This window comes from Neoarius graeffei, chromosome 13, assembly GCF_027579695.1.
Source record: "Neoarius graeffei isolate fNeoGra1 chromosome 13, fNeoGra1.pri, whole genome shotgun sequence".
Classification (NCBI taxonomy): Eukaryota; Metazoa; Chordata; class Actinopteri; order Siluriformes; family Ariidae; genus Neoarius; species Neoarius graeffei.
The window spans coordinates 61,061,443-61,076,327 of NC_083581.1; the positions used below are offsets into that span (position 1 = coordinate 61,061,443).

Here is a 14,885-nt window from a genome sequence, read left to right on the forward strand (position 1 = left end):
TAAACACCGTAAACCCGGAAGGAGAAGAATTACGAATTACGAGAATTTCTGAAGCCTTATGCGCCTCGCCTCATCTATACGCTCTTGCCAGTATCTGTCCGCGTTGTCGGTGACAACAAGCCACAGCACCAAGACCAGCAACACTAACGACTCCATGTCCTCCATGTTTATTGTTTACTATTCGGGTCGTGAGACTACCGCTTAAAAGATCACTGATGTCACTGTTTGTGCTGCTTAATGACATCACCTGACGTCCACCCACTTTCACTAACTCCACCCAATGTGTCCACCCACTTCCAGCCAGCACGGTTCAGCGCGGTTGTAGTCGAAATGCAACTCCAACAGCCCCGCTCAGCCCGACTCAGCACGGCACGGCTCAGCCCGACTCAGCCGCGTTTGTAGTGGAAAAGTGGCAATAGTTATTACTGCACCTAGTGGTCAAAAATGGGAACTGCATCAAGCACTAATAGAGGCCAACTGGGGCAAGAATCACGCTGCCCCAATGTTCAGGGGAGGCGCAGAGTACAGGACAGTTAATAACAGGGTTGTCAGGGTGGGCTAGTTTAAAAAAAAAGTGGCCACAAAGATCTTGTTTTACAGCATATCCATGATCTATACCATTTATCTGTCAGGGTCACAGGAGCAGCAGCTGACTTCAGGCAAGAGGCAGGCTACACCCTGGGCAGGTTGCCAATCTATCACAGGGCTAACACAGAGACTAACAACCATTCACACCTATGGACAATTTAAAGTATCTAACCTAACCTTTAGTTAACTTAATCCACATGTCTTTGGACTGTGTGAAGAAACCAGAGCACCTGGAGGAATCCTATGCAGGCGTGGAGAGAACATGCAAACTCCACACAGAAAGGTCCTATTCAGCCACAAGGTTTGAACCTAGAACCTTTTTGCTGTGCGCGAATCACTGCACCACACTTACAGCAAATCACTGGAATTAAATCAAGTAAATGTCCGCAAAAAAGTCAAAGTGCAATTGCGTACAGTGTCTGTGATGTAAAGAACATTCTACTGTAATATAGATTACAAAGGCAAAAGAGGGAAAAGGGGATGGATTATAAAGTGGATAATGTCCATACATCACAAATTAATGTGAAATGCCTGTCTGATAAAACGAAGAAAAGATTGTGCTTTTCCAATGCACAACTTTAGAAAGAAAGAAAGAAAGAAAGAAAGAAAGAAAGAAAGAAAGCACAACTTTATTCATGAAATTCCTTTCTGCATTTAACCCATCTGAAGCAATGAACACACACATGCACACACACACGTGAGCAATGAGCACACACACATACATACCCAGAGCAGTGGGCAGCCATGCTAACAGCGCCCGGGGAGCAGTTGGGAGTTAGGTGCCTCGCTCAAGGGCACCTCAGCCCAAGGTCGTCCCATATTAACCTAACCGCATGTCTTTGGACTGTGGGGGAAACCAGAGCACCCGGAGGAAACCCACGCAGACACAGGGAGAACATGCAAACTCCGCACAGAAAGGCCCTTACCGGCCACTAGGCTCAAACCCAGAACCTTCTTGCTGTGAGGCGACCGTGCTAACCACTTACACTACCATGCAGCCCATGGTGTTTAGTTTATAATACTAAACTAATAGTTTCAGTTTGCTTGGGTTTTTTTTTCTTTTTTTGGTGTAGTTAGGCTATAAATTTAGCTGAAACCTGTCAACCCTGGTTAATGATATTACCTTGGAAACAGTTGAAAAGTGGGACATCCAAAACTACTTAAAACGAGTTGCTAGACTGTGTGCTGTATGATGTTGACTGTTGACTCCCAACTGCCTATTCCATGGTTACTCTAAACATTCAGGAGGAATAGCCTACAGGACAAGTGAAGTTTGATAGCTTTATTACTAATTATTTTTATTTGAGGGCGGCACGGTGGTGTAGTGGTTAGCGCTGTCACCTCACAGCAAGAAGGTTCTGGGTTCGAGCCCTGTGGCCGGCAAGGGCCTTTCTGTGTGGAGTTTGCATGTTCTCCCCGTGTCCGCGTGGGTTTCCTCCAGGTGCTCCGGTTTCCCCCACAGTCCAAAGACATGCAGGTTAGGTTAACTGGTGACTCTAAATTGACCATAGGTGTGAGTGTGAATGGTTGTCTGTGTCTATGTGTCAGCCCTGTGATGACCTGGCAACTTGTCCAGGGTGTACCCTGCCTTTCGCCCGTAGTCAGCTGGGATAGGCTCCAGCTTGCCTGCGACCCTGTAGAACAGGATAAAGTGGCTAGAGATAATGAGATGAGATGAGAGATGAGATGAGATTTTTATTTGATTTTATTTATTGTATTTGATGTCAATATTAATGTGGTCCCACCTCACCAAAATCTATAGTCATGAGCTACTGATGGAGGATTTATAATTTGTCTACTCCGTTCTTATATTTGAGACTAGTAGTTATTGTCCATGAACCTGATTTCTTCTGAATGGTGCTCTTCACAGGGGCTGTGTTGGTCCTAGGGTTTGGTCATACATCTGCTTGGAATTGGGTTGAGGGGACACATGTAGTATATATGTTTTCACTGTGTTCTGTCAAAATGACATAAATCGCTGCCCACGTCTCCTCATTGACATAGACTCGGCCCTAGTGGAAGTCTCCGGGAAGGAGCGCTGATTGCAAGGTCTCATACAATCAAAATTCTCAGGCGAGTGGGGGAGGGGATTCTCCCCCGAGGCTGCGCGCAGTGTGTTAGCGTGAGCATGTAGCCTATGGGAAATGAATAATGTGTTGGATTAGTACTAATCCCATGTTTTGGAAAATCAAAAATGTTGTCTTGGACCCCTCTGGGGTGTCACCAATTCATGTGCAAAGTATGGAGTATGTGCCTCCAGCCGTGCCGATTTGCACAGGTGAACAGACAGAGAGAGAGAGAGACAGCCTTCCTTTAGTAGTTATAGATTACTATCTTATAGTGGTTGATCTCATATTGGTCCTGTTGTCTAGTAGAGGGTTTTTTTTTGTTTGTTTTGTTCCCCAGGCATGAAAAGTTAACAGTGACACTTGGTTTGGAATAGCAAAAGGATAGCTAATGTGCACGCTAAATGTTCTGTAATCATACTGAAATAAGCAGTATCCATCCATCCGTTATCTGTAGCCGCTTATCCTGTACAGGGTTGCAGGCAAGCTGGAGCCTACCCAGCTGACTAAGGGCGAGAGGCAGGGTACACTCTGGACAAGTCACCAGATCATCACAGGGCCGACACATAGACACAAAAAACCATTCACACCTATGGTCAATTTAGAGCCACCAATTCACCTAACCTGCATGTCTTTTGACTGTGGAGAAAACTGGAGCACCCAGAGGAAACCCACGCAGAGCATGCAAACTCCACATAGAAAGGCCCTCATCAGCCGCTGGACTTGAACCCAGGACCTTCTTGCTGGGAAGCGACAGTGGTAACCACTACACCACCATGCCGCCCCTGAAATAAATAGTACACATCAGGATATCATGACTTAGAGCAACCAACATCGATTGGTCAATTCTTTTAATTTCCCTTTCTTTTCTCAGTAATACAAGATGGCAAAGTTTGGTCCAAACAGGGAAGAAATGTGCACCATGAGTACAAATAGCAATGGGGGCATGTAGAACATTAGGGACATGCCTGAGAGATGTTTAGATCCTTCTGTTCCTGTCATTACAGTCTTTGTACCTTAGATAAAGAAAAGAATATACAGCAAAAATCCCAAACATTTCACACGTATAGCATGATGCCACATCTCTATGATGAACTCTGTAACCAAACAAAGAAAAATGTGAGAACGTGAGTGAAAAGTGGAAGACTGGATTTTCTAAATGAAAGGAAGCACACCAACTTGAAAGGAGACACGTGATTGTCACAGTGAAAACTCAACAACTGGATTTAGGTTTGTGTTAGAAATGTGCAGTATTTAGAAACATCTGACTTAACGTTGAAATTCAAATAAATTAAAAAAAACACACGCAGCAATAAAAATGATTTACAGATTGTAAAGTATTTTACAATGAAGAGCTAAAACTGGGTTATAGACTTTTGTACAAATGAATTAATTAGTGATTGATTCCAAGTGACTGTATAAGCAAGGACGAGTTGCACCAGTAAAGGTGCTTGTCCATGCTAACGGAACAGGAGGGTGTGTTTTAAAACACAAATCTTCTAGCAAATGTAAAAATTTACAGCTGTGAATTAAGGTATTTTTGTGTCATACATGATCACAGACTCAATAAGACTCACTTTAATAAACCCCACAGTGAAATTCTATCATATGTAGACATTATATCAAAATTCAGGATGGCTGGTTAAAAACATGGTAGAGGTATGACTGAAGACATTTTTTAAATCATTTCAAATGACCATGATGTGTTAACACATCTGTATACACCACAGCCATAACTGTTGACACGCAACTATGCAGATTAACTGCCCTATACTATATCGCCTAATGTATATATCATTATTATTAACTCACAATGTTGTATCATTACAAAACAGAGATTTCAAAAAGCCAACTGAAAAAGTGTCAGTGTCAGCCCCATATCAGGTCACCTTTCAGATTAAGCAGCTGCCTTTGCATTTCAGCAGCACCCAACCAGCTGTACACTTTATCTGTCGTGTGAATTTGATTAAAACACGTACAGGAGAAGGACAGGAAGAATCCAAACTTTGCACAACATGACATCTGATGAGAAATTCATGGGAACATTTACTTTCTCACTAAGGTGCATGTACCATATTAACACCAGGTAGAAAAAAAATGTAATTTAGCATCAAAACAAATTCAAGCTGCGGAGATCGAACTTGGACAGCAATCGGCAACGACGATGAAGTCAGAAAGTTAAGCGCCTGTGATATGTGTGCATGTGGTACATCATCTAGAAATAGCTATATGGTTTATTACATTGTATGTTAAAAAGACAAAATAAATACATATACACTCGCTTGGCCACTTAATTAGGAATACCTGTACACCTGCTCATTCATGCATTTATCCAGTCAGCTAATTATGTTACAGCAGTCCAATGTATAAAATCATGCAGATACAGACCAAGAGCATCAGTCACTGTTCACAACAAATACCTCAAATGTCATTTTAGTTGGTTGTTGGTGCCAGACTGGCGAGTTTGAGTCTTTCAGAAACTGCTGATCTCCTGGGATTTTCACACACAACATTCAGTTTATGCAGAATAGTGCAAAACACACACACACACACACACACACACACCAAAATATCCAATTCTATGAGCAGAAATGCCTTTTTGATGAGAAAGGTCAAAGGAGAAGGAGAATGGCCAGGCTGTCAGCTGGTTTGAGCTGACAGGAAGGCTAAGGTAACTCAACCACTTTTTACACTTTTTTTGTGGTTTGGAGAGAAGTATCTCAAAATGCACAAATCGAACTTTGAGGAGGATGAGCTAAAAAACAGCAGACGACCACATCAGATTCCACTTCTTTCAGCCCAGGACAGGAATCTGAGGTTACAGTGGGCAAAACTAGACAATTGAAGATTAGAAAATGAAGAGCAGTGGCTGATGGGCAATTTTAGCTGGGCCAGGCCTCATGAGGGGCCTGGGCGGGCCTGTCCTACCCAATAATAAGGCTGGCCCACCCATCCAAGAGGGAGAGAGAAAAAAAAGTGCTATCACAAGGATATATTTTTATTCATTTATTTATTATGTTCTTATTTGTTTGTTTGCTTCTTGTTATACTAAAACCTATCCTCACAGTGGATTTAAAAGTTTTTGAAACCCACCTGACAAAGGACTTCTGTCTAAACTATATCTCATTTGCCAAAATCTCCATGGCCTGCCCTGTTACTGAGCGCTACAGCCAGGCTTGATTTTAGCTCAGTGATTAAGGTACTGGGCTACTGATTGGAAGGTCATTAGTTCAAATCCCACCACCACCAAGCTGCCACTGTTGGGTTCTTGAACAAGGCCCTTAACCCTCAACAACATAGTTGTATTCTCTCTCAGCTGTAAGTTGCTTTGGATAAAAGCATGAGGTAAATGAATCTCGAGTTCTCCCGTGAGATGCAGATGCTAAGGTCAAATTTCAGTGCAACAGCATAAAGACAACCTGTATTTTTGCCAACAGTTCAAGATGGTGGTGGTGTAATGGCGTGGGGAATGCTTTCTTGGAACATACTGGGCTGTTACCAAATCCAGGATTGTTTGAAGTCCATGATAATAAGTCATCTCACAAAGCACAAGTTGTCTCAGACTGGTTCCCAGACCATGAATATGAGTTCATTGTACTTCAGTGGTCTCCTCAGTTCCCAGATCTGAATCCAATAGAGCACATTTGGGATGTAGTTAAACAGGAGATTAGCAGCATGAATGTGGAGCTCACAAATTTGCAGCAGTTATGTGATGCAATCATGTCATGGACCAGAATCTCAAAGAAACATTTCCAACTCCCTTGTGGAGTTCATGCCATGTAGAATTGAGGCTGTTTTTGAGAGCAAATGGGGGTTCTATGCAGTATTAGTATGGTGTTCCTAATAAAGTTGCCAGTGAGTGTATACTAAAAAAAAGGAGAAATAAAAAAAAATCACCACAATATTCTTAAAAAAAGTATTCCAGGCTTGTTTGTCACTAATTTTCACAATTTCTACATTACTCCTCTTGGGTTGCCACATGGATCCTTCCTAACCATATGGCATCAACAGGAGTATAAGTGGCTTATTTTTGTGCCATTAGTCCATGGTTCATTTTCATCCTTCTCTCCTCTTTTTACTGGGCCACTCACGCAATATACTTTCTTTGTCTCAAAGGTTTTATCATGAGACTGGCACCCCTATAGAGGACAGAACTAATTTGATTTTATTTATTTCCCTTTTAAAGGGTCTTATCATGTAACAAAACTAGACACTGGTGATGATCATCATCTCCCTTTGAATCCTTAAATTGTTGCTCTCTTTCATATTACAATTAAAATCATCACTATTGTAATAATACAGTACACAAGTGGGCCTCCAGACATCATTGTCCAACTCCATCTAGTCTGCTGTGTGCTGGTGGTTTTGGGGGGTGTTTGCAGTGTGGGAATCTCTCCTGAAGATCTTCCCTGCTGGGGACATCTCCACAGGAAGGACTACAGCTGAACTCTGAAGCTGGGGAACTGGTGGAGATCGGGGTCAGTCTGAGAGCCTCCAAGCATGAGGGTCAAACTTCCACTGACTGGATTTGGTTCATCTGAGCTCGCATCATTTGCACACTGTTGAGAATCTTCTTCTGGTGGCCAGCCAAAGTAACTCCCACTCTTAGGATGTCACTGTAAGGATGAGAAAGACAGAGGACAAATTAAGGACAACTTTTGAAGCAGCCCAAAAAGTGGCGGCATGGTGGTGTAGTGGTTAGCATGGTTGCCTCACGGCAAGAAGGTTCTGGGTTCGAACCCAGCAGCCGGTGAGGGCTTTTCTGTGCGGAGTTTGTGTGTTATCTGTGTGGGTTTCCCCCAAAGACATGCAGTTAGGTTAATGTGGGGTGGCCTTGGGCTGAAGTGCCCTTGAGCAAGTTACCTAACCCTTGGGTGTTCTAGTGTGGCTGCCCACTGCTCTGGGTGTGTGCATGTGTTCACTGCTTCAGATGGGTTAAATGCAGAGGATGAATTTCACTGTGCTTGAATTGTGCATGTGACAAATAAAGGTTTCTTCTTCTAAGTATGAGTCTATCCCAGGAACACTGTGGGTAAAGCAGATGGGGCACCATGCACACAGACATTTGCACCTAGGGAGCTATCTACCACCCACTCGTGTTACGAACACTCTGTAGTAATTTTGCTCATTTTCTTGAAAGGTGCCAATAATTCTGGAGTTGATTGTGCAATTTATAAGCTGTAAAATGACTTGGGTCTACTGTTATCAGAAGCGATAAGCATGACTTAAAGTAGGGGCTCAAAGATATTGCCAAAGTTCTCATCCAGCCTAACAAATAAATTAAAATATTTGTGTGAACTGGAGTTGACTTAAAAGCTGAAAAAAAAAATCTCTAGCCTCTATGATTCCACGATGGGGGAAAATAACAGAGCAATAAAATCAGGGCAATTCTTCATTAGCTAGATAAACATTTGACACTACAGTATAACCATGTCTCTCTCCAAAAGAAGTAATTTAGGGGTTTTGTAGCAGTCATAACTTTTACTGTTTTACAACCCCGATTCCATAAATTTGGAACACTGTGGAAAATGTTCATAAAAATGCTGTAGTTTTGAAAGAGAAATTTTGTCCCATTCTTGCCTGACATACAAATTCAGTTGCTCAACAGTTTGGGGTCTCCTTTGTCGCATTTTGTGCTTCATACTGTAATGCGTTGAATGTTTTAAATGGGAGACAGGTCTGGACTACAGGCAGGCCAGTTTAGCATCTGGACTCTTTTACTACAGAGCCATGCAATTTTAATACGTGCAGAAAGTGGTTTGGCATTGTCTTGCTGAAAGAAAGAAAGAAGGCCTTCCTTGAAAAAAATTTTGTCTGGATGGCAGCATATTGCTCTGAAACATGTATATATCATTCAGCATTAATGATGCCTTCCCAGATGTACAAGCTACCCATGTCATGTGCACTAATGCACCCTCATACCATCACAGATGCTGGCTTTTGAACTGTGCACTGATAACAAGCAGGATGGTCCCTCTGCTCTTTAGCCTGGAGGATGTGGTATCCATGATTTCCAAAAAGAATTTCTACTTTTGATTCGTCAGACCTCGGGACAATTTTCCTCTTCGCCTCAGTCCATCGTAAAAGAGCTCGGGCCCAGAGAAGGTGGCGGAGTTTCTGGATATTGTTTATATCTGGTTTTAACTTACATTTGTGGATGCAGTAATGAACCGTTTTCACAGACGATGGTTTTCTGAAGTGTTCCTGAGCCCATACAGTGATTTCCACTACAGACATGTGTCTGCTTTTAATGCAGTGTCTCCTGAGGGCCTGAAGATCACAAACATCCATTGCTAGTTTTCAGCCTTGTCTCTTGCATGCAGAGATTTCTCCAGATTCTCTGAATCTTTTAATGATATTATGGACCATAGATTATGCGATCCCTAAATTCTTTGCAATTTTACATTGAGGAACGTTATTCTTAAATTGTTGCACTGTTTGCCCATGCAGTATTTCACAGAGCGGTGAACCCCGCCCCATCTTTACTTCTGAGAGACTCCGCCTCTCTGGGATGCTCTTTTTATACCCAATCATGTTACTGACCTGTTACCAATTAACCAAATTAGGTTTTGTTTTTTGTTTTTTAGCATGGCACAACTTTTCCAGTCTTTTGTTGCCCCGTCTCAACTTTTCTGAAACATGTTGCTGACATCAAATTCAAAATGAGCATATATTTAAAAAAAAAAAAAATAAAATTTCTCATTTGATATGTTGTCTCTGCCCTATTTTCAATGAAATATATGGTTTCCAAGATTTGCAAATCATCATATTCTGTTTTTTATTTACGTTTTACACAGTGTCCCAAATTTATGGAATTGGGGTTGTAGAAACTACTGAACTCCTGAGATTTTCAGACACAAGTGTCTCTGTATTTTACACAGAACAGTGCAAAATAACAGGAATCTGAGGCTACAGTGAGAATAGACTCACCAAAACCGGACAGTTCAAGTCTGGAAAGGATGTGGTAATGTTTTTCCAATCGTTTCCAAGCTATCCAGTTTCGCTGAACCTGTGCCCACTGTAGCCTCAGATTCCTGTTCTTGGCTGACAGGAATGAAACCTGATATGTATGGTCTTTTGCTGTTGTAACCCAGCCACATCAAGGTTTGATGTGCTGTGTGTTCTGAGATGCTTTTCAGCTCATCACAGTTATAACAAGCGTTTATTTGATTGACCATAGCCTTTCGTTCAGCTTATCTTGCCCTTCTTCTTTGCCCTCTATCATCAACAAGGCATTTTCCTCCTGCAGAACTGGATGTTCTTTGCTTGTTACACATTTTGTGGAAACTCCAGGGACTATAGTATGTGAAAATCCAAGGAGATCAGCAGTTTCTGAAATATTTAACAACCATGCCACAGTCAAAGTGACAGAGAGCACATTTTCCCCCATTATGGTTCTGCTTGACATTAACTGAAGCACTTGACCTGTATCAGCATAATTTTATGCAATGTTCTGCTGCCACATTAAATCAGATTGGATAAATGCACTCATTCATCGATGCACTCAGAATGTACTTTCAGATCAATGGAAATAAATTAACACATTCGAGAGAGGATGCTGATGTTTTATTGGTATATTAAACCGTAATTGTAAGTGTAATGGGGTAATGCCCCATTACCTAAAAGGAGTATGATGCTCCTGACTTAAAGGATCTCAGAACAAAGACACTTACTCCAGAGTCATTCGGGAAACTGCATCGAAGGAGCTAAAGCCCTCATTGGCAAAGTTCTCCTTGTACTGGCCCATCTTGATAGCATCCAGCCACTCATCTACACTGTTGAAGCTGGAGAAGTCTGGAGTGCTGCGGTCCAGCAGAGGTAGGTGCACACTGGAGTGAACCCATCAAAACACATCATCAAGAGTAAGGCGATGAAGAATAGTACAGTACAACATAGCTGTATTTACTGCATCAGTAATTAACAGGAACATTGATGGCCTCCATCATGAGCTCTATGGGTGAATTTCTAAAAATTACCTAGCTCGCACGTTCTTACCCTGAAGAAAGTGGGGTGGTGACCTTCAGGCTGTTAGGGTTGCGGATCATTTTGTCCAGGGTGTTCACGATCTGACTGAATTTAGGCCGGTTGTTTCTGTCTTTCTGCCAACAGTCCAGCATCAACTGATGTAATGAATTGGGACAGTCCATAGGAGGAGGTAACCTGTAATCCTGTTCTATGGCATTAATCACCTGGAAGGATTAGCAGACAGTTTACCATGCTTTCAGTGGAAACAAAGATTAATATGCTGTTAACTTGATCTATATTTTATTGGAACATTTAGAATTTTTTTTCTCAAAATATTTATGCACTTTGTCAAATCATCATGTGAAGCTGAACCACTAGAGGTCACTGCAAAACAAAATTCTGGCATTCATTTCTATTCAAGTGATATGGCTATGCAAATATCCTACATCTTGATTACTCATGTCCCAGTATGGTCTCTCTCCATAGGACATGACCTCCCACATGACGATGCCGTAGCTCCACACGTCGCTGGAGGAGGTGAACTTCCTGTACTGGATGGCCTCTGGTGCGGTCCATCGGATGGGAATCTTCCCCCCCTGAGAATAAATATTCACTTAGCAAGTGTGGGATAACAACACAAGCAGACTTTGATGGAAGAGTCCAGAGTGATTCCTGTAATTCTTATACTCTCTTTAGGTCAAAATGACTCATTTTAATTTATTTATTCATCTCATTATCTCTAGCCGCTTTATCCTGTTCTACAGGGTCGCAGGCAAGCTGAAGCCTATCCCAGCTAACTACTGGCGAAAGTTGGGGAACACCCTGGACAAGTCGCCAGGTCATCACAGGGCTGACACATAGACACAGACAACCATTCACACTCACATTCACACCTACGGTCTATTTAGAGTCGCCAATTAACCTAACCTGCATGTCTTTGGACTGTGGGGGAAACCGGAGCACCCAGAGAAAACCCACGTGGACACGGGAAGAACATGCAAACTCCGCACAGAAAGGCCCTCGTCGGCCACGGGGCTCGAACCCGGACCTTCTTGCTGTGAGGCAACACCACTACACCACCGTGCCGCCCTTATTTATTCATATTAATGGGAAAAAAATGTACTTTTCAATGGGAAACTTTATGTGTCTGGCTCACTTTCTGATGCTTAACAATCTTATGTTATAGATACTATGTCATTTTACATTATAATTTGATCCAAGTGATTATTTTAAACCTTGTCACATGACCTTTATTAAACCTGAGTACATATACTTAAACATCTGAAAATGTTTAAGCATTGCTAATAAATGAGCAAGATTTATCTCATCATCTCTAGCCGCTTTATCCTGTTCTACAGGGTCGCAGGCAAGCTGGAGCCTATCCCAGCTGACTACGGGCGAAAGGCGGGGTACACCCTGGACAAGTCGCCAGGTCATCACAGGGCTGACATAGACACAGACAACCATTCATACTCACAGTTAATTTAGAGTCACCAGTTAACCTAACCTGCATGTCTTTGGGGGAAACCAGAGCACCCGGAGGAAACCCACACGGAGAACATGCAAACTCCGCACAGAAAGGCCCTCGCTGGCCACGGGGCTCGAACCTGGACCTTCTTGCTGTGAGGCGACAGCGCTAACCACTACACCACCGTACCGCCCAGCAAGATTTATGATAATTCTAAAAATGTAAGCTACAATTGTATTGGAATAAAACAAATTACAAATTTCCTAGGACAATGGGATATCCACTGCTAAGCAGCGAACAAAACAAGTGAGCTAAAATGTTTAAGAAGATTTGGTCTACTGAGGAATACAGCATGTCTTTAGTTTCATGTCACTCATAAAATCAACATACGTTCGCAGAATGAAAGGTACCAAACTTTACTTTTCATTGTTGCTGGGATGGTTCTGTCAAAGTTGCATGATTTGTGCCTTTTAATGTGTATCTTTTACCTAGAAAATGCATGTTGTATACCTATAGTTAGCGTTTATAAGCGATGACCTCAAGATATATCACCAAATATGTCACTTAAAATATTTTTCAAGGTTTCCAGGCAAAAAATGTGTATATATATATATATACACTAAAGTGAGAAAACATGTTCTACTAATGCATCTCAACCAATTAGAATATCCTCCTGAGAACCAAGAAAAAAAACTGTCTCTCAATTTCTCTTTTGTTGTGATTTCCTTACTAGGAATTTCCCAGCAACCCTCCTAGTCACATGATATATCATTGGAAAGCCCAGGATGTACTCTTTACAAGACACCAGGATTCAAGTGAATAGCTTGAAAGAGTAAGAGGCTATGCACATAAAACAAATGTCAACTACAGAGGACACAAGTCTATGGGTTGGTTCTCAGGAGGATACAATGAAAAAGTTCATTTTATTCGCAATTTAATTCAAAAATGTAAACTTTCATATATTCTATATTCATTACACATAAAGGGAAATATTTAAAGCCTTTTTTTGTTTTCATTTTGATGATTATGGCTTATAGCTCATGAAAATCACAAATCCAGTTTCTCAAATTATTAGAATATTTCCTAAGATCAATCAAAAAAGGATTTACAATACAGAAATGTCCAACTTCTGAAAAGTATATTCATTTATACACTCAATACTTGGTTGGGGCGCCTTTACCACAAACTACTGCATCAATGCAGCGTGGCATGGAGGCGATCAGCCTGTGGCACTGCTGAGGTGTTATTGAAGCCCAGGTTGCTTTGATAGCGGCCTTCAGTTCATCTGTGTTTGCGGGTCGGATGTTTCTCATCTTCCTCTTGACAATACCCCATAGATCCTCTGTGGGGTTCAGGTCAGGCGAGTTGGCTGACCAATCAAGCACAGTAATATCACGGTCAGTAAACCCTTGGGTAGTAGTTTTGGCACTGTGGGCAGGTGCTAAGTCCTGCTGGAAAAGAAGATCTGTATCTCCATAAAGCTTGTCAGCAGATGAAAGCATAAAGTGCTCTAAAATCTCCTGGTAGATGGCTGCATTGACTTAACTTGATGAAACACAGTGGACCAACACCATCAGATGACATAGCACCCCAAATCATTACAGACTGCAGAAACTTCACACTGGATTTCAAACACCTTGGATTCTGTGCCTCTCCACTCTTCCTCCAGACTCTAGGACCTTGATTTCCAAATGAAATGCAAAATTTACTTTCATCTGAAAAGAGGACTTTGGACCACTGAGCAACAGCCCAGTTCTTTCTCTCCTTAGCCCAGGAAAGACACTTCTGATGTCTCTGGTTCAGGACTGGCTTGATATTAGGAATGTGACAGTTGTAGCCCCTTTCTTGAAGACGTCTGATGTGGTGGCTCTTGATGCACTGACACCAGCCTTAGTCCTCTCTTTGTGAAGCTCTCTCAAGTTCTCGAATTGACTTTTCTTGACAATCCTCTCAAGGCTGTGATCATCCCTGCTGCTTGTGCACCTTTTCGAGCCAGCCTTTTCAGCAATGACCTTCTGTGGCTTGCTCTCCTTGTAGAAGGTGTTAATGATCATCTTCTGGACAACTGTCAAGTCAGCAGTCTTCCCCATGATTGTGGTTGTGTGTACTGAACTAGACCGAGAGATACATGGTATTTATTCTGTTTTACTCAAACTCAAAATGAAATACTCTAATATCTTCCTGCCATCTGCAGATGGTTTTTTTGTGTGTGTGCTGTAGGCCATAATGATCAAAATTAAAATAGAAAAATGTTTGAAACATTTTAGTTTCTGTGTAATGAGTCTAGAATATATTAAATTTTCACTTTCTTAACAGATGGAAAATATTGAAGTTTTTCCACAATATTCTAATTGTTTGCAATGCACTAATATGTTTTATTTGTGGGTGTATGACTGTGATACACAGTGATCACTTCTGCTCCATACCAACACTGTAAAAAAAGAATAGTCGAGAATACTTGAAATTTCAAGGCAACAGTCTGCATTAAGAATTTTATGTTTTGCCAACGATGTATGCCCATGATAATCCAAACTATGATAACACTGTTATCTTTATTAAGAATTCTTAATTAAGTCAATTTTCAATTCCTCATTCTGCCAACATAGATTTCTCTTTTTGCTGAACAGTGGCATTCACAGTAGTACAAAAAGGCAATTGGGGTTCTCACAATTTTTTTGGGGGCTTTTTTTTTACCTTTATTTGGATAGGACAGTGTAGAGACAGGAAATGAGCAGGAGAGAGAGACAGATCAGGAAATGACCTCAGGTCGGAATCGAACCCGGGTCCCCGGACTTATG

General features: G+C 41.7%; 1 protein-coding gene across 1 annotated transcript in view; it reads right to left on the bottom strand.

Annotated features, from left to right (window-relative positions):
• Positions 1–5,194: 5,194 nt before the first annotated feature.
• Positions 5,195–14,885, bottom strand: part of ephb2a (eph receptor B2a) — a 143,211-nt gene continuing 133,520 nt past the window's right edge. The window contains exons 13-16 of the mRNA XM_060938256.1: positions 11,066–11,215; positions 10,650–10,843; positions 10,328–10,483; positions 5,195–7,270 (exon numbers count right to left, since the gene is read on the bottom strand). Of these exons, the coding sequence (XP_060794239.1) occupies positions 7,162–7,270; positions 10,328–10,483; positions 10,650–10,843; positions 11,066–11,215 (609 nt within the window). The 3' untranslated portion in view covers positions 5,195–7,161. The remainder of the gene's footprint in view (positions 7,271–10,327; positions 10,484–10,649; positions 10,844–11,065; positions 11,216–14,885) is intronic.